Source organism: Oryza sativa, chromosome 5, assembly GCF_034140825.1.
Source record: "Oryza sativa Japonica Group chromosome 5, ASM3414082v1".
NCBI classification, from domain to species: domain Eukaryota; kingdom Viridiplantae; phylum Streptophyta; class Magnoliopsida; order Poales; family Poaceae; genus Oryza; species Oryza sativa.
The window spans coordinates 9250385-9269015 of NC_089039.1; the positions used below are offsets into that span (position 1 = coordinate 9250385).

General features: G+C 42.5%; 3 protein-coding genes across 3 annotated transcripts; all 3 read right to left on the reverse strand.

Annotated features, from left to right (window-relative positions):
- Positions 1 to 607: 607 nt before the first annotated feature.
- LOC4338223 (probable metal-nicotianamine transporter YSL3) lies at positions 608 to 6844 on the reverse strand. The gene is made up of 6 exons (NM_001420292.1): positions 6468 to 6844; positions 4174 to 4340; positions 3950 to 4047; positions 3719 to 3853; positions 2925 to 3111; positions 608 to 2001 (listed from the first exon to the last, which is right to left on the reverse strand). Exons 1-6 carry the CDS (start codon positions 6802 to 6804, stop codon positions 874 to 876), a joined length of 2052 nt encoding a protein of 683 aa, NP_001407221.1. The 5' UTR covers positions 6805 to 6844; the 3' UTR covers positions 608 to 873.
- Positions 6845 to 7639: 795 nt separating this feature from the next.
- LOC4338224 (probable metal-nicotianamine transporter YSL4) lies at positions 7640 to 13407 on the reverse strand. Its single transcript, NM_001420293.1, has 6 exons — positions 12974 to 13407; positions 12525 to 12691; positions 10605 to 10702; positions 10375 to 10509; positions 9634 to 9820; positions 7640 to 9049 (listed from the first exon to the last, which is right to left on the reverse strand). Exons 1-6 carry the CDS (start codon positions 13305 to 13307, stop codon positions 7910 to 7912), a joined length of 2061 nt encoding a protein of 686 aa, NP_001407222.1. The 5' UTR covers positions 13308 to 13407; the 3' UTR covers positions 7640 to 7909.
- A 2692-nt stretch (positions 13408 to 16099) lies between these two features.
- LOC4338225 (uncharacterized) lies at positions 16100 to 18263 on the reverse strand. The gene is made up of 2 exons (XM_015783299.3): positions 17458 to 18263; positions 16100 to 17236 (listed from the first exon to the last, which is right to left on the reverse strand). The coding sequence occupies exons 1-2, from the start codon at positions 18118 to 18120 to the stop codon at positions 16433 to 16435; spliced, it is 1467 nt and encodes a 488-aa protein (XP_015638785.1). The 5' UTR covers positions 18121 to 18263; the 3' UTR covers positions 16100 to 16432.
- Between the last annotated feature and the right edge of the window lie 368 nt (positions 18264 to 18631).

An 18631-nucleotide genomic window follows, 5' to 3' on the forward strand; every position in this document is an offset into this window, starting at 1 on the left:
CGACCATGGTGAGAGCTTCGCCTTGCCGCCAGAACTCTCTGGAGGCCACATCGGTGACGGTGCCGGCACCGGCGAAGCAGCCATCGCCGTCGTGGGGGCACGAACACCTGGCACCGCGCTGGAATCGCCGCGTCGTTGGACGGGTGGTCAAGGGGTTCTCTGCAGCCCAAACACAGCAACCTCTCTGCCACGGCGCCGCGCCCCAGGGGCTTGCCGCCGTTGCCGCGCAGTCAGGCGCAGAGCCACCACCGCCACCGCCGCCGCTGCCCACGGTTGTTGATGTCGCCATAGCGAGGTTCGCCTTCCTCACCACCCCCATGGCCGTATCCCCACCCCACCATACCTTATCTGACGCCTCTGCTACGCTATCACCAGGGGAACAAAGATGATCTCGCGTCGCTGCCGGATCGGAGAACATGCTCCGCCTCAATTGCTGGTGAGTTTCCGCTTTCCCTCTGCCAGAAGCAACATTCCAATCCATGGATTTGCATCCAAAGCCTAAACTAAAAACAGCTCACTAAGATTTGGTCGATAAACCGATGAATATCAAAGATTGTTGTAATATATTTGCCAGTTTACTGCTTGATTTACGACAAATTTAATTTCTGATCTCACTAAAAAAAAAACTCCATGTTCTAGTTCTTCTCATTTTCTCAGTTACCTTTTAGATGACAGTGAACTTCTGCAGAATATAATGCCCCTTTATTTTCTAGAACTTTACGCGGTGGCACTCCACTATATCATGCATCTCCTACATGTTAACCAAGCTCGCTCACATGTCAACTTAAGTTACATGACATATGTAAAATATGTGCATCATTTACAACGATCATAGTCCATTTTCTACTGGTAAATCTTTGAGTGCATTTCTCATCATGTTCTGGATGTTCCCAAATTGTTCAAGAATGAGTCCGCTGCCTCAACTTCTTCGCCACCGGATAGGAACTTCATGCACATCGGTGGTTGCACCTTGAACATGTTGAGCAACGCTGATGGCAGTGTGAACAGCCCTTCTCCACATATCAAGCCTGCCGCAACGGCCGATGACAGCATCTCTGCACTTTTTGCATTCATTCTTGTCCAGGCAAGCAGCAAAAGGCTCCCCACGCACATATCGATGGTGAAGTAGGAGCCAGCGAAAAACGGCAGCGCAATCACCGTCATGCTGGGGATGTACCTGTGGATGCTCCAACCCCTCTTCTGAGAGACCAGCACGACAGCGTCAATGATGACCGTCACGCAGAAGGCAACGACACAGAATGTCATGCAGTGCTTTGGCAGCTCTTTCACCCCTCCAGTGCCGATCACCCCGATGGCGCGGTATAGACCCGCGAAAGGGCATGGGTAATCGGACTGCTTTGAACCCACCGGTGCGTTGGGCTTCGTTGTGGACTGGAAGGCAAGGAAGACGCATGGGCAGAGGATGGAGCCAACGGCCACGCCGAAGATCTGTCCGGTGACCATGGCGCGTGGCGACGTTAGCGTCATGTGGCCCGACTTGAGGTCCTGCATCGCTTGCGACGAGATGTGGAGTGCCGCCACGATCACCCCGCTCGCAAGGAGGCTGGCCACGACAGCGCCAGGCTTGGCGATCCATGCTGCAAAGACGAAGGTGGTAAACTTAGCATAGGTTGGTGCCACCGACCAGTCGGTGAGCCCTGTCGCATAGGTGTTGCAGAAGGTCACGACTGGGATGACCATGTAAAGCACGGCCAGATGGTAGAATTTGATCTGGTTGAACATGGCTGGGATTGCAATCGTGCTGATGGCTGCACATGTGATATAGGCTGCCACTGGCACAGGGATTGGGATCCGGTTAGCCAAGAACACCTCAATCCTCTTGCGATCATCATAGTTGAGGCTTGGGTGTTTCTTGAAATAGTTGGCAAGCCCTAAATCATGCTCTTTCCTTAATTGATAGAAGTTAATTGATGCTGTAGTGATGAGTGTTAGAAAGTTTATCATCCCATCAGTAATGATCAGTGTCACACTGATGAACACCTGTTATATAAGTTATATCCATAGAAAAAAAAAAGCTTAGAAGAGTATGTCTCACTAGTGAAAAAGTAGCTAGCAAATTGATCAAGACAGCAATATAGCCTACATCATCAAAAGTGCTGCAATGACTATGCACATGTTTGGTAGTAGCAACAGATACAGCTCATGGTGAAATTAAATTTAAAGGTGAAAAGCTTGATTGGAATCTCAAAATTCTTAGTCAAGTGTAATATACTAAACGAAATATATGATATGAAGTATGTGCTCAGATTGTTAATGAATGCAATACCTCCCTGATCTGTATTACATGAAAGTGTATGTATGAATTTTCTCCTTTCTTCTGCAATGATGCCAACTTTTGAATTTATGTATTCTTGATTTTTGATGCAATAACACTAGTTACTATAACATACCATCAACAACAACATTTGAATTTATGTATTCTTGATTTTTGATGCAATGACACTAGTTACTATAACATACCATCAACAACAACAACAAGAATGTACAGTACCATGAAATTTGCATTGGTAGAATGATAATGTGTAATTTTAACCCCAGTAAGGTGGTAAGATACATATACTTGGTCCAACTTATAGCAATTACCTAGTTTTCATGCATGTCTTTTTTCCCCTTGTTTGCAGGTTTGCAACCAACTCACAGATAGAAGAGTGGAAGTTGTTGCATATTAAAAGAAAGAGCAATTACACATATGTTCGTATCATCGTACGGTTTGTTCAACTTAATTGGTTATTATGGGTGTGAGATGTTGGCATGCTTGGACACCTTCAGATGCATTTTAGTAGAGTAGCTAAAATAATTGGTGGGAAAAATATGTCTTTGCATTGATTAGTAGCAGAAAAGGACTGATAAATTTTAGACAACCCTTCAGTAGTATGCTTCATTTTAATTTTTTTCGTACATACCTTGTATCCATTTTGTCCATTCAAACTTGTAGGGCTGTCAGTTTGATACCATTGCCCACGTTTAGTTTCAAGGAAAGGATATAGAAATCCCCAAGAGATGATGGCCCCAAAAAATAATCCAAAATTTACTATATGTGGACAAATCATTCCCAGACCAATATATGTCGCAGAGAAATCAAAGTAGAACCTGTAGGTACAGCATATATATATATATATATGTGTGTGTTAGTACCTCACTTCGACTGATATGCTTATCCTGTAAAATATATTCAAACCTGTACATGGATTGACTAATCATTGTCAAACTCAATTCCTACAAATGGCATCAATTCAATGATTCCGTAATGCATAAGATTCCTATGAACCATCAATGAAATTTGGACTGAGTTATTTATTCCCTACCCTAGCCTATAGTAAATAAATCACATTGATCAATTCAATGTTGCCATTTCATAGGACGTGTATGATCTAATTGTCATTAGCCATTTTCATATTTAGTGTCATGTCTTTTATGAACATGACGATCTTAGACTTATATATGTCAAATAATTCTTTTTTTATAGAAATACATGACTTGCATACACACTATTGAGATAATTGTGTAATAAACTATTTACACAGTTTTCTCTATAACCATTCAGATCTTTTGTGTATGATAAATTGATAATATGTTGATACTCAAAAACATTGATTAATATATAGTCTATAAAATGTCATCTTTCTGTGAAGGTGAGGAGGACACAACTGTAACGCATGTAACATCGTTCTTTAGCAGAATTGAATATATTTATCACCTGTGTTTGTATAATCCTAGTCCAAATGTTGGAAAGTGCTGAAATCCACAATCATCGCCTGCAGTATAGAACCACTGGAACATAGACCAAGAAAAACTGCCAAAAAATACTTTGAAAATGGTCGCAACCTGCATTCTGGATTACATGCAAATATTAGTGCACAAAATCATGAATATAGTTAAATGAAATTCAATCTGTCAATTTTTTACTAAGAAAACAAGACTTCATTACTTTGCTACGTAAGCTCCTTCAGGGGTATGAAAGCTATTAATAAGCTGAGCTATAACTGTTCCTGTTGGAAATAGTAATTTGTAGTCAATAATCATGACCTGCAGTATAAGGAAATCAACTTATGAATTATGTTTAAGGATGAGAATAATGCAAAACAATCTTAGAAATGTTAAGTAGAAACTTCTAAAATTAAAAAAAAATGATCAATCAGTGAAAGAAGAAACCTGGTTAAATGGCACATTTATTAACACTCCCGTCATACCAACAAGGAATAGGTATACTATCCATTTTCCGATTGGTACATGGTCCATAATATCTCTTGGATCTGGATCATCAGCAAGTGATCTGGCCACCGTAGAAGTCATTCCAATGATATTGGTCGCAAAACCACCTAAAAAATGTAACAAGAAAATAGGCCAGTTAAACTAGAAAGAGATACAAAATGTAAAAAAAAAAAACTGGCTACAAATTATTTGAGTATTTTGTTTTGAAAAAAGTATTCCAATTTTGGGCTCTTAAATACCTTGTGTCCAAAAGGTTTACTTTTAAATATAAGTTATGGAAGGATTTAATTCGAAGTTAATAAAAATGGTTTCAAAAGATAAAAACAATTCTTGATAATTCAATCTCTCCTCCCCCTTCCAAAACCTATTTTTTAGGCGCACAACTTCCCCAAAAGTTTGGTTTTATAGGTATGCTACTTTCTCTACTGAATGTTTTGTTTTTTGATATATCAATATTTTTTATTTCAAAAGGTATTGTCTGTATAAATGGATGGACCCAGGTGAATATGCATTTACAATAACCACAATAATCAATTTCATATCTCATATGACAAATCTCCAAGTTCAAATCACATCTTTTATGTCTCTTTACTACCTTAATTATAAAATTTCTCTTGGTTTTAGAGGCATGAAATTATCCTGTGGCAGTAATCGAGGAAATACAGTTACTACTGGAGATTTTAACTACGTGAGTGTGATCGTATGGTAATAGTCCTCTAAATTTTCTCCGTCTTTTCTGGCAGCACCCATGATATTCAAAATAGATGGTTAATTATGACTGGAACTTGCTGATATAATAAGCCTAGATTAAATTTCATACTACCTCCGTCCCATAATAATTGTATTTCTAGGATTCAAATTTGTCCCAAAATAGTTGTGACAATAGAGTAATAATTGTCCTACCAATCACTTTTCATTCTACCCTCAACCATCCTTCTAGTTTTATCTATATACTATTTAATGAGGGGTATCATAGTCTTTTTTCTCAAAACTTAATATATACTAAACAATCTAGAATTACAATTATTTTGGGATAGTGGTAGTAGTTGTTTCCACTGGGCTCCTATGTGGAGTTTAGAGTGAGACTAGTACTAACTACTAACTGGGTAAAAGGTTCATTTATGTATGGAACCTTTGTTTAAAACATAATATATTATATATCTACTTCATATTTACTGTTCTTCATTATTTTTGTTGGCAATAGTGTTTACGTTTTGTTTATGTCATTATTTCCTACGGAAAGTTAAATCTAACTACCTATAGATTCACTTATCTTCTGGCCTTCTTATCAAGCTTTTTAGTAATTTCCAAAGTTTTGATTTATGTTGCCCCTCCAGGTTATTCAAATAACTTCTTAAGAAAAGAATATTTCACGTACTTCTGAGGAATTTATTAATTTATCTTGTCATTACTCATGCATAGATAATTGTATTATTGATGAGAACAAAGTCCCAATACATTTAAAAGGAGAAAAAAGAAAATTTCTTGGTTGCATTTTAATTTGCACATTTTTTGGAAATTCAAGTTTTGTTAGACAAACATCATTCAGAACAGTTTCATGGAATATTTTAGGACCAAAATTTTGTTTTGTTGTCCTTAGACCAGAGAAGTTTTGATTATCCGATATTTTGAACTCTGTTTTTTTAATCTTTCTGGCTTTTGCAACAAGATTTTCATGTTGGGATGGCTGCTTGAGAACCTGGCAGAAGATAAATAATTTCGATGAACCATGTAACTCTTGACACCCTGAAGAACTACTATGGCTAACACTAATACTTTTAAGCTAGATTTTCAAAACTGCAACTCAACTAGCAGAATTTAAAGTAGTTAATACTTAATAGTCCTGATTGAACTGCCAGAAAATAAAATAGTTTCTGTTCTTGTTTCACATATCACAAAGCCACAACTGGTTGAAGGATAACTGTAAAGAAACCTACTGTTTTGTCACCTCCCCAGTTTAGTTGACTGATAACTTGTAAGATGAGGTGATTTGTATGAGGTCGCATGCTCAGGTGCTAGTTTTATGTGCCCTTTCAGCTGTACGCTGTAAGGGAGAGAGCCACCTGAGGCTGGTGATTGAGTCAGTCTATCTAGTTTTTTTTTCTTTTTCTTTCACAAGTAGTAGCACAGTTGTAGGCTTTTCCATCTAAATATATAACATGTAGTATTTCCTATACTTGTGGGAGAAGTATGTTTTCGCAATATTTACCCAGGCATATAATGCTGATGCTTACTTGTGAGGGCCAGGTTGAGGCAGGTGATGATGCAAGTCAGGAGGAACATATTTTCCTGGCGTGTGAATGGCAGCATGGGAAAGCCACAACTCTGTAGCAGCCTGATGAGCCACTTGAGGAGGAAGAAGCTGAGGATGCTGGCAGGCATGTTGAGTGCCGGCACTATCCCGGCCGTCATCTGGATCCTCATGCCGACGAAGCAGATGACGACGCTGAGCACCACCGCCACGGCCATGGCCCGTGGCGTCACCAGCTCCCTGAATTCCGGCGATGGCTGCTTCTCGAACACCGCCTCCACCGATGTCGCTGACATGGGATCGCCGATCATCGCATCCATGGCGATTAAAGCTCCAGGTCAATGGAGGCAACCTCCTGGAGGGTTTTTGGGTTGTGTTGTGATGGCACAAGTGGGTGGTCTCCTGGGTTGGCTCTCCTAGGAACAATGCATGGGTTGGTCTGAATTGGGAGGTGGTGAGGGAATGTAGTGTCGCTGTGGAGCAAAAATAGCGTCTGTTTGTTGAACCGATTTCTCTGATTCTGTTCCTTATTTCTATATTGATGAAACAGATGCTGCTGAGGGCAACATACCTAATGTTTACAGGGTGGAAACGGTTACAATGAGTGTCCAGAAAGTAGTTTTAACCATTTGCTTTAAGATTTGTACGAGGTCTATCAAAACTATGCTAGGGGTTAAAATAGAATAGAAATTTGAATTAGAATTAGAATTGATGGATGTGACATGTAGAATACCAATAATTTCGCACTCTTTTGCACACACTTCAACCATTGATCAACTCATATATGCTTAAGAACACATTTGTTAACGAGGTTTATAGCCAAAGCATAAATCTTGACACTCTAATTATGGATGCTACTCCTCAATCAATAGTACACCTAACTGCTATAGGCCTATGACAATGCTGCCATCCTCCTCGTGAGTGCCTACATTGCATTTTCGTCACCATGCATAGTTACATTGTGGTGTCCTCTATATTTAAAGAGTTGATACGTTACAAGAGTCAAAAGCTAACCCTACCCTATCACCTGTATTAATACAACACTTTGCATAGAAAAATATGCTGAGAAACTCCTGTTGAGTACCACAAGCTTTTAAGATTTTGTACTGCATTATGTTAGAAAACAGTGAACATTTGTGGAATAGTAGTATAATTCATATTTCAACTACAACTTTATTCTGTGGCACTTAACTATAACAAGCATCTCTTACATGTTGCAACCAAAGCTGGCTCACATGTCTACTTATGTCAATTACATGACATATATATATGTAAAATACGATACGTGCATCATTATTTACAATGATCAATAATGATTCATAGACCACTTAATTTCCACCGAGATGTGGTAACCAATTAAGGAGTACTAACAGTCAATCTTAATTTGATGAGTGCATATATTAACTTGATCTCAACATCGATCGGTCATGTCTTGGGTACTGTTCCTCCCGAGCTGTTCAGGAATGAGTCCACCACCTCAACCTCTTGTCCACTGGGCAAGAACTTCATGCACATCGGCGGTAGCACCTTGAACATGTTGAGCAACGCCGATGGCAGCGTGAAGAGCCCCTCGCCGCAGATCAAGCCCGCTGCGACGGCGGCCGACAGGATCTCGGCGCTCATGGTGTCGATCTTCTTCCAGAGGAGCAGCAGCAGGCCGCCCAGGCACATGTCGAGGGTGAAGTACGACCCGGCGAAGAACGGCAGCGCGATCACCGTCATGCTCGGGATGTAGAGGTGGAGCCTCCACCCCTTGAGCTGCGAGACCAGCACCAGGGCGTCGATGGCGATGGTCACCAGGACGGCGATGACGCAGAGCTCGACGCAGTACTTTGGGAGGCCCTTCACCCCTCCCATGCCGATGATGCAGATGGCGCGGTACAGCCCGGCGTAGGGGCACGGGTAGACGGAGTCCTTGGACCCCAGCGGCGCCCCGGGCTTCGCCGCCTTCTCGAACGCGCGGAAGATGCAGGGGCTGACCACGGAGCTGAGCGCCACGCCGAACACCTGCCCGGCGATCATGGCGCGCGGCGACGTCAGCGTCATGTGCGCCGACTTGAGGTCCTGCATCGCCTGCGACGAGACGTGCAGCGACGCCATGGTGATCCCGCTGACGAGGAGGCTGGCGACGATGGCGCCCGGCCTGGCGATCCACGCCGCGAAGATGAAGGGGGAGAACTTGGCGTAGGTGTTCGACACCGACCAGTCGGTGAGCCCCGTCGCGTAGGTGTTGCAGAAGCCGACCACGGGTATGGCGAGGTAGAGCACGCCGACGTGGTAGTACTTGATCTGGTCGAACATGGCCGGCATCGCGACCATGCTGATGGCCGTCCATGCGACGTAGGCCGCCACCGGCACGAACATTGGGATCTTGCTGGACAAGAACATCTCGATCCTTTTGCGTTCGTCGTAGTTCATGCTAGGGTTCTTGCTGATGTAGCTGGCCAGCCCTGACGTTTGCTGTTGCTGTTGCCTTATATGGTAGAAGTTAATTGCAGCTGAAGTCACGAGTATCAGAAAGTTTATCAGGCCGTCAGTGACGATCAGTGTCACGCTGATGAACACCTGCCATGTAAGTTTATATCCATTGGAGAAAAAAAAACAAGAAGTTTAGAATAGTTCGTGTCACTAGTGAAAAACTACCAAAATTAATATGGCTTTCATCCACCGCATGCATATATCTGGAAATTATATCAGAAGGTTTGTTCAAGTTATAAATTGGATACATGGATCATGACAAAAATTCTAATATACTAGGTATTACTATACTTGATACCTTCATATGCATTTCAATTAGTACTACTCCCCCGTTTCATAATGTAAGTTTTTCTAGCATTGCGCATATTCATATAGATATGAGCAATGCTAGAAAGACTTACATTATGAAACGGAGGAAGTAGCTATTAATTTGGGGGACAAAATTCTTTCCGTGCATTGGTTAGTACGTACCACAAAATGAGTGAGATAAAATCTTATTAGATGATCCAACAATTGATATGATCTTATTATTTACGTATATATATCTTTATTGTTTCTCTGAGTTCCTCAGTTTTGAGGCTTGGAGTTTAAGAACTCTCGTAACTTTCGGCTATCTGTGGATAAAGAGGTAGGTCGGATTTTTATCCATTATATTAAGAAAAGAAATGTACCTTGTATCCATTGAGTCCGTCTAAGTTTGAAGGGCTATCAGTTTGATACCACTCCCCATGTTTAGTTTCAAGGTAAGGATATAGAAATCCCCAAGAGATGATGGCCCCGAAAAGTAACCCAAAATTGACTATATGTGGGCACATCATTCCTACACCAATATATGTTGCAGAGAAATCAATGTAGAATCTGTAGGCACACACAATACAATATGTTAGTAATTCAGACGCTTATATCCTTTAAAATATATTTAAATTTGTACATGGATTTACTGAGATCTGCATCAATTCCTACAATTAGCAGCAATTCGATGGTTCCATAATCCGTAAGACCATCTTCCATCGATGAAATCAGGACTACATTTTTTATTGTCTACCCCCCTAAATCTGCAGACCAGATTGAGCAATATATTCAGTCTCACAGTTTCACATGACATGTATGGCCCAATTGTCTAGCTAGCTATTCTGAAAACTCCTTGCCACTTTTCTCTAGTTATCAGCATAATAACTATATTGGCATTAAATATTGTGAAATTACTAATTGTTTCTTACATATTTAATCATTTCTGTTTTGGAAATGGATACACAACTTATATACAAATTGTTAAGAGAATTTCGTGATACGCTATATGTATAGATATATAATTTTCTGTGTGACCGTTCTAGATCATCTGTTGATGATACTATGTTGATACTCAATCATTGACTAATACCATTATTTTAAAAAAGGAATATAGCTATCACCTGCGTTTATATAGTTCCAGTCCAAACGTTGGAAAGCTTGAAAATCCACAACCACTGCCTGAAGAATAGAACCATTGGAATATAGACCAAGAAAAACTACCAAAAAATACTTTGAAAATAGTCATAACCTGCATTCTGTTGACATAAAAATATTAGTGCAAAAAATATGAATATGTAGTTAAATGAAATTCAGTGTTTTAATTTTCACTAAAAAGACAAGACTTCATTACTTTGCTATATAAGCACCTTCAGGAGTGTGAAAGCTATTAATAAGGTGTCCTATGACCGATCCTGTTGGGAATAGTAATTGGTAGTCGATAATCATGATCTACAGTAGAACGAAACAACTCATAAATTATATTTAAGAATGAGAATAATGCAAAACTATTAAGAATGATAATATATAAATACAAAACTATACTATTAGAAATGGATATCCCTCTCATTGCATTAAGAATTTAGACATGCTTGTAACATCACTTTACAGGCCTACATATTAATTAAGTACTAAATGAGTAAAAATATAGCAATTAATAGGGAATGCTAACTTCATGTAACGTATTGATGGGTGTACTGACCAAACAGGACTAAATGCATGTTGAATTTTATAGAAATAACTAAGTTAAGTTGATTCAGGGGGTGTTTAGATATATGGGTGTAAAGTTTTGGCGTGTCACATCGGATATACGAACACACATTTGAAGTATTAAACGTAGACTAATAACAAAACAAATTACAGATTCCTCCTGTAAACTACGAGACGAATTTATTAAGTCTAATTAATCCGTCATTAGCAAATGTTTACTGTAGCACCACATTGTCAAATCATGGAGCAATTAGGCTTAAAAGATCCGTCTCGCAATTTACACGCAATCTGTGTAATTAGTTATTTTTTTCGTTTATATTTAATACTCCATGCATGTGTCTAAACATTCGATGTGACAGTGAAAAATTTTGCCAGTGGATCGCCCTCACTAATATAGCATATAGGATGGAATACATAGTTGTAGGCTTGTAGGATGTAACTTTGACCACTAAAATATGTACATATTTTAGTTGTTCCAAACTAGATCAGTAACGCACGAAAAACGGAGCAGTCCATTAGCATGTGATTAATTAAGTATTAGCTTTTTTTTCAAAAATGGATTAATTTGATTTTTTTTAAGCAACTTTCATATAGAAACTTTTTGCAAAAAACGAACCGTTTAATAGTTTGAAAAGTGTGTGCGTGGAAAACGAGGGAGAGAGGTTGGGAAAAGGGGTGCCGAACCCAACCTAACTTCCGTATAGCTTCTCATACTAAGGGGGTATTTGGGAACTATATTTGGGAACTAGAGACTAAATTTAGTCCCTCTCACGAAAGTACAAGTCCCTATGGTAGGGACTTATGTTTTTGTGAGAGGGACTAAAGTTTAGCCCCACTTTAGTCCCTCCAACCAAACACCACCTAATGCATACATGAAAAAAAATATTTACACCATGAAAGAACATCAGCACCACTTTTTGATTCTTGCCCTGCTTTTACATGAAGGCTAAGGGTGTGTTTGACAAGGAGGGGATTGAGGAGATTGGGAAGATAAACAAAACGAGGTGAGCCATTAGCACATGATTAATTGAGTATTAATTATTTTAAACTTCAAAAATGCATTAATATGATTTTTTAAAGCAACTTTCCTATAGAAATTTTTTGCAAAAAACACACCGTTTAGTAGTTCGGGAAACGTGCGCCCGGAAAACAAAACTATCTTTCTCTCTTCCTCATGCGCTCGAACGAAGCCTAAGCCATCATGTCAGTAAATGCAACTCGATGACAAAGAAAGCTTAATGATTATTAAAGCGTATATTGTTAACTTATAGGAATGCATACTTCTGGAATTACAAATGCAGTTTCATCAAATACATAGCGAAAGAAGAATTTAGTGCTGTTGTCCCAAAATGAGTACACAGCAGTATGTTCACCCGCAGAGCTCTCAAGTCTTGTAGTGATGCATATGCGTTTTAATATAATGGGGGTATATATATGCACATACTCATGCGGGTCTCTGACATTATTTCAAGTGCACATAGAAAATGCACACCTGTGTGAGTAATGTATGCGTGTCCAGCTGTACTCACACACACACGTACAAAAAAAAAGAAATGAAAATTACCTGGTTTAATGGAATATTAGACAATACCCCTGCCATACCAATAAGGAAAAAGTATATAATCAATTTTCCTGTTGGTATATAGTCGATAATATCTCTTGGATCTAGATCATCAGCAAGTGTTTTGGCCACTATAGTACCCATTCCAGTGAGAGCGGTTGCGAAACCACCTAAAAAAAGGTAACCAGAAAATACACCAGTTGAACTAGAAGAGATGCAAAATGAAAAAAAAATGGCTATAAATGTTGTTTCAGAAAAATATGAGTAATTCATTGTACACTATTGACAAAGCATGGGTTTTATGGTATACCATTAACAAAGCTCATATTATATACCATCTAACAACTAGTCTTTTTTCTTCGTATTTCCTTGAATTATGACAAAAGAAGTGTAGTTTTGCAACATTTTACTCATGAATTTTATATGTATATATTATGGTGACTAATGCTTACCAGTGATGGCTAGGTTAAGGCAGGTGATGACGCAAGTGATGAGGAACATGTTCTCCTGGCGCGTGAAGGGCACCACGGTCAATCGCCACTTCTGCAGCTGCCTGGCGAGCACCTTGAGGAGGAAGAAGCTGAGGACGGTGACGGGCATGTTGAGCGCCGGCACGAACCCGGTCATCATCTGGATCCTCATGCCGACGAAGCAGAAGACGATCCCGAGTAGCACCGCGACGGCCATGGCCCGCGGCGTCACCAGCCAGCTGAAGCCCGGCAGCGGGTTCTTCTCGAACGCCGCCTCCACCGACGTCAGCCTCGGATCGCCGATCGACGCGTCCATGGCGCCTGGCGATCAAAGCTCCTCCTGCTAGCTCTTGCTCGATGTGGAGAGCGAGCGAGCGAGCGAGGTCCTTGGGGGCTTTTGGGGTAGTGTTTGCGATGGGACAAGTGGGTGGTGTTTGTGGTGAGTTGGCTATCCTTGGAGCCCATGCATGGGTTCGCCTCAATCGGGAGGTGGTGAGGGAATGTAGTGAGCGAAAGTAGGGAGTGTGTTGAACCGATATTATTTCAGTAGTGCACCAATACCCTTGAATTCGAGGCGTACATGACGGCGATACAGTAATTTAGAGCGAGAGAGGAAAAGAAAAAATAAGCCAGGAGAGCTTAAGAACGAAGCGAAGGTGGCCATCAGGGAGGTGGGCTCTACGAGGAGTCTTGCCTTTCTGCCTTCATGGCCCGTCTTTCGGTGTACATGGCCCTCGCAGTTCGCATACACTTTATTTTTGAAATATATATATTTTAAAATTTATGTGTATAATAATATTCATAGTATAAATTTTCTCTACACGTGTACAGAGTATCTATATATCAAGTTTCTATAAATAAAGCTTTTTCTGCCCTAGGATAACATGATGTTGAATTTGTTCCAAATTTATATGCAAAAAGTTTATTTCTATGTAAAAATGTATGGAGGGTCATTTTACTTTGTTCAGGTGTGTTAAGTAGGCCACTCTACTTTTAAAATGTATATTTTGTTACTAACATGAGTTAAGGGAGTCATTCAACCATCTAATTAATTATCCACACGATATCTTATACGCATGGCATGCCACCTATTAGAGCACCCGCAATGGTAAAGTAAGGTGCTATCTATAAAACTTGTATATCTCAGCAATAGACTCGATTAATAGTAAACCACCTTAATAGTATGTCTACATTGGTATCTATAACTCTCTCATGCATTGCCTCGTTTTTCTCTATAGATTATCTCTAAGTTAGTAGATAGCTTTGCTCTCTCTCTTCATTTAATACCTTCCAAGTAGGAAAATATGCTGACATGGATCTCTTGTAGAGAGCCTATAGATAACCATTGTGGGTGCCCTTATTGGAAAAATTGCTTTTGGACATGCAGGAAACCACATGTGTGTTCTTTTCCCCTTTTGTCACAACACTAACAAGAAATGAAAGGAACCAAATCATTTCACTTGTGTCTGTTTTGATGAGTTTTTCTGCTAGTTCTCAGTCCTCTCTCACTTGCCATCAAACCCGACGGCAATGATAAACTATGGATGTAAACAGAAATGGAGTCGAATTCCTAAGAGGCAGCGGCTGCGGATGATGTATTTTTGTCAATTCTAGGTGACATGTCATATATACAAGGCGTCCTCATGTGGATAGTTAGTTGACTAAATGACTCAGTTGACTCACTAACGTGATTCAGATGTGCAATTTAAAATTAGAAGAGTGACCTATGTGACACGTCTAAATAAGTTAGATGACCCTCTCCAAGCATTTTACTCTAACTTTTATATATCGTGCGGATGATGGAGAACGACAAAATACATCTATATGCACTTGTATCAGCCCATGTACGTCTCTCTTTTCTAGGCCATGTGTCCACGAGTAGTGTCAAGGAGGAGGGTGGCACGCTGGCACCAAACCCTAGCTTTTGGATTTGGGGGGAGAAATGAGGAGGGGCAAACTGACCCCATCTTTACCAGTTGCACGCGCGGATACAGCCAGTTACATCCATCGGGCCAAGCTGAGTTGTGAAGCTCGAATTGACTGTTTCCACTCAGCCTGGCTACGGAGGCCTTTTTGCATGAGCGGGGCGAGGCTGGGAAGGCCACGCAGGTAACCAAAAACCGAAAATTGCATCTACAGATGTGGGCCAGGCCTCATACAGGCAACCAAACACACCCTAGTTGACCCATCCAAAAAAGATTCACACTTAATGCACCTAAAATGTATAATTTTTTAGCATTTTTTGAAATATATGGTTTAATTTTTTCTTTATCTAAGCCTATTTTAATGTATTTTTTATTTTTATTAATTGTAAGTTCATTTCATATAACTTTGCATTTTATGTCATAATAATTTATTGTTTTGACCTTTTATTTAAATCGAATAGACTTTTTTAAATTAGCAATAGAGAAGTGTTGAGAATTATTGGATTGTCACCTAGCTAGAACAAGAAAAATGGTGCCTGAAGTTTAGGCACTCAATTTATTTTATTGTACGGAAAATGCACTCCACTCTTATGATTGCGCATGGTTGAGCGAAGTAATATATCTTGTTGTTTGTATTGGAACATTGGAAGCTAAGAAATAGTTTATATTTTTTGGGTTGGTGTTGTATTCATCTAATTTAGATGTAGAGGCTAAGATTTAATCTGGTACGTAAATATTTTTGTTTGGAGGGGGATGTGTGCGTATGTGTATGTGTTCCAGATTGTACCTTTTGAGATCCATGATGGTGATCACATTTTGACGTGGTTCAAATTATTTCTTGCATCTTAATATCAACTCAAAAAATGTAAATATGCATTCGGAGGATAGTGGAGGATGCTGAACCATACATCGATCGATGCCGCCAGCACACTTATGCTGAGCTCCCGTGTCCTTGCAGATTTATGTCACGTCGGACAAGATCATGAGATCTCAACATCAATAGTGGTGGAGTTGAGACATTTAGCTCAGCACAAAATTGTCGTTGAGGTCATGATCTATTTCTGAAATTATTTTTTTACGTTTTATTTTTAAAATAATTTTTTATAAACAAGTCAATTTGTCAAAATTTTGGATGCTTTTCGTCGTTGGCGGTAATAACTTTAGTTTCTGATGAATGGACCTGGAACTGAAGCCCCCATGTCGTTCTTAACAAAATGGATACACAAAGTTTCCTTTGGATGTTTGTTTCCAAAGTATTAAATTACATCATGAATGAAGCACCGGCCGGACACTACGCAAAATGTCCTCAAACTCGAATGGAGAAGAACATAAACTTAGTCTCCTCCCCCAACATCTACAATGGAATGCAGTTGCTAGATCTAACATATAACATGATCAAGCTTGCATGTTCCTAAGTAGTAGAAATTAACTTAAACTATACGAATTAATATTTACTCTTGAGGGGCGCAGAAGCGAGCACCACCTGATCTAGCGAGTAGCCGAGAGATATCTACATTTACTTGTCGTCGTCGGCTGCGGCGGCGACGCCGTCGTCCACCGTGTCGTCGACGGCAACCACCTTGGCCGGACCGAACCAACCCAGTCCGGTCACCGCCGGAACAAGCGCCTTCTTCACCACCACGCCGCGGCCGACGTCACCGCCGTTGGTCTTGCCGTCGTCACTACCGCCCTTGGCGTTCGCGGCGGCACCGGCGGCGTCCTTGACGTCGACGGCGGCGGCGGCGTCCTTGACGACGACGGCGGCGGCGGCGTCCTCTTTCTGCTGCTGCTTGCTGCAGTCGTTGAGCACTAGGTCCCGGGGAGGCAGGAAGCAATCCATGGAGAGCCCCACGACGTTGAAGTCCACCTCCTCGATGCTCCACGTCTCCTCCATGGTGGTGGTGCCCCACGACCGCTTATTACTACCGCGCGCGGCGGCGGCGGCGTCGTCGGCGCTCTCGAACCGGGACAGCGACACGGCGGTGCGGCCGGCGTGCGCGATGTTGATGCCGTCGACGGCGCGGTAGTCGCCGATGGAGGACTCCATGGTGGTCTCCCAGTAGGCGCTCTCGGCGGCGGCGTGGGCGAGGCCGATGCGCAGCAGGTGGCTGTCCTCGAGGCGGACGAGCAGCCCCGTCCTCTGGCTGAAGTAGCCGAGCACGGCGTGCCGGACCACCTCGACGTCGCCGCTGCTCCGGGCGCGCAGCGCGGCGTGGTCGGCGTCGACGCGGAGCACGAAGCAGTCGTCGCCGTCGACGCACCTCTCGCCCACCCACGCCGCGCTCGAGAACAGGTCGGCCGTCGACTTCGGGTCCAAGCCCTGCATCACACATAATCAAAATTGATTAATACAGTAATTAAATCAAAATTAAATAATCATACATTTACAAGCACATGGGAGCACGTTCGTCCGGCCGGATTGTCCGGGTACGGTACACCATGTTCTTGCATGCAATTGTGATTTGCTCAATTATTACAAGTTTTAGTCAAATTTGATTTTCTTTTGGGTAAAAACGCAGAGACGAAAGAACAGTTCAGTACCTGAATACATCGGCGGAGCGGCCGTGGCGGGCCACGGGAGGCGTGGGCTTCCTGCCATGGCGTCTGGCGCCATGCGACCTTGCCGTCGCTGCCGGCGCTCATCTTGACGCCACCGGCGACGACCATCTCCACGCACCACAGATCCGGCTTCTTCTGCCACACCACGAACCCGCCGGCCACCTCGCCGCCGGCGGCCACGCCCATCACCTTGCCCTTGTTCGCCTTGCTCGTCGTCGTCGTCCTCATCCGCACCTTCCCCATCGCGTACATGCTCGTCGCGGCGCCCAGCGCGGCCTCGCCGCCGGCCGCCGCGACGTACTGCTCGACGATGTACCTCGCCTTGGACGCCTCCAGGTCCAGGGGCTCCTCCCCCTCCCCCCCGACGCCCCGCCCGGCCACCATGGCCTTCCTCGCCTCCACGGCCTGCGGCACCAGCGGCGCGCCGACCACGCCGAGCATCAGCTGCACCTCGGCGCGCGACGGCGCCGCGCCGTCGCGCCTCCGCCCGTGCTCCATCCTCGCCCGCACCCACGACTTCACCGTGCCGCCGCCGCCGCGCCGCCCTCGCCGCCGCGGTGCCTGGCGGTGGAGCTCCGGCACCGGCACCTCCAGCACGGTGTCGAGGCCGTCCTCCCGGTCAAGGTTAGGGCACACCTTCCTCATAGCTAACTATGCGTTAATTACACGATAGTGATTTGATCAAAGAGAGATTAGGAGAGGTAGCTGCAAATTGCAGTGTCCACGATGACAATGGCAAAGCCACCATCACACACACGTATATATATTGTGGATCATGGTTCATGGATGGATCATGGCTAGTGTGGCTGCACGTTCTGCTATAACCTTTGCTTCACCCAACAATGGCCATAATTTTTTTTATTGCTCCAACAAGATACGTCATTATCTCGCATATATTCTGCAAGGGATTATGCTAACAATTGTTTAAGGGAAAAAAACTCATGAGATGGATGAATCATCATTTGATGAATAATTGTATAATTTGTTGTGTAGGGTCAAGTGGCAGCAGCAATGCAGGGGTGACATGCGATTTGACAGATAGATCTGTGCTCTGGAAGAGGACAAGTTGCTGATGCGAGATCAAACACGCACTGGCGAATTTGCAGGCATGTGCAGCGGCAGAGTAGTTGTAGATCGAGTTAATTGTATGGAGAGA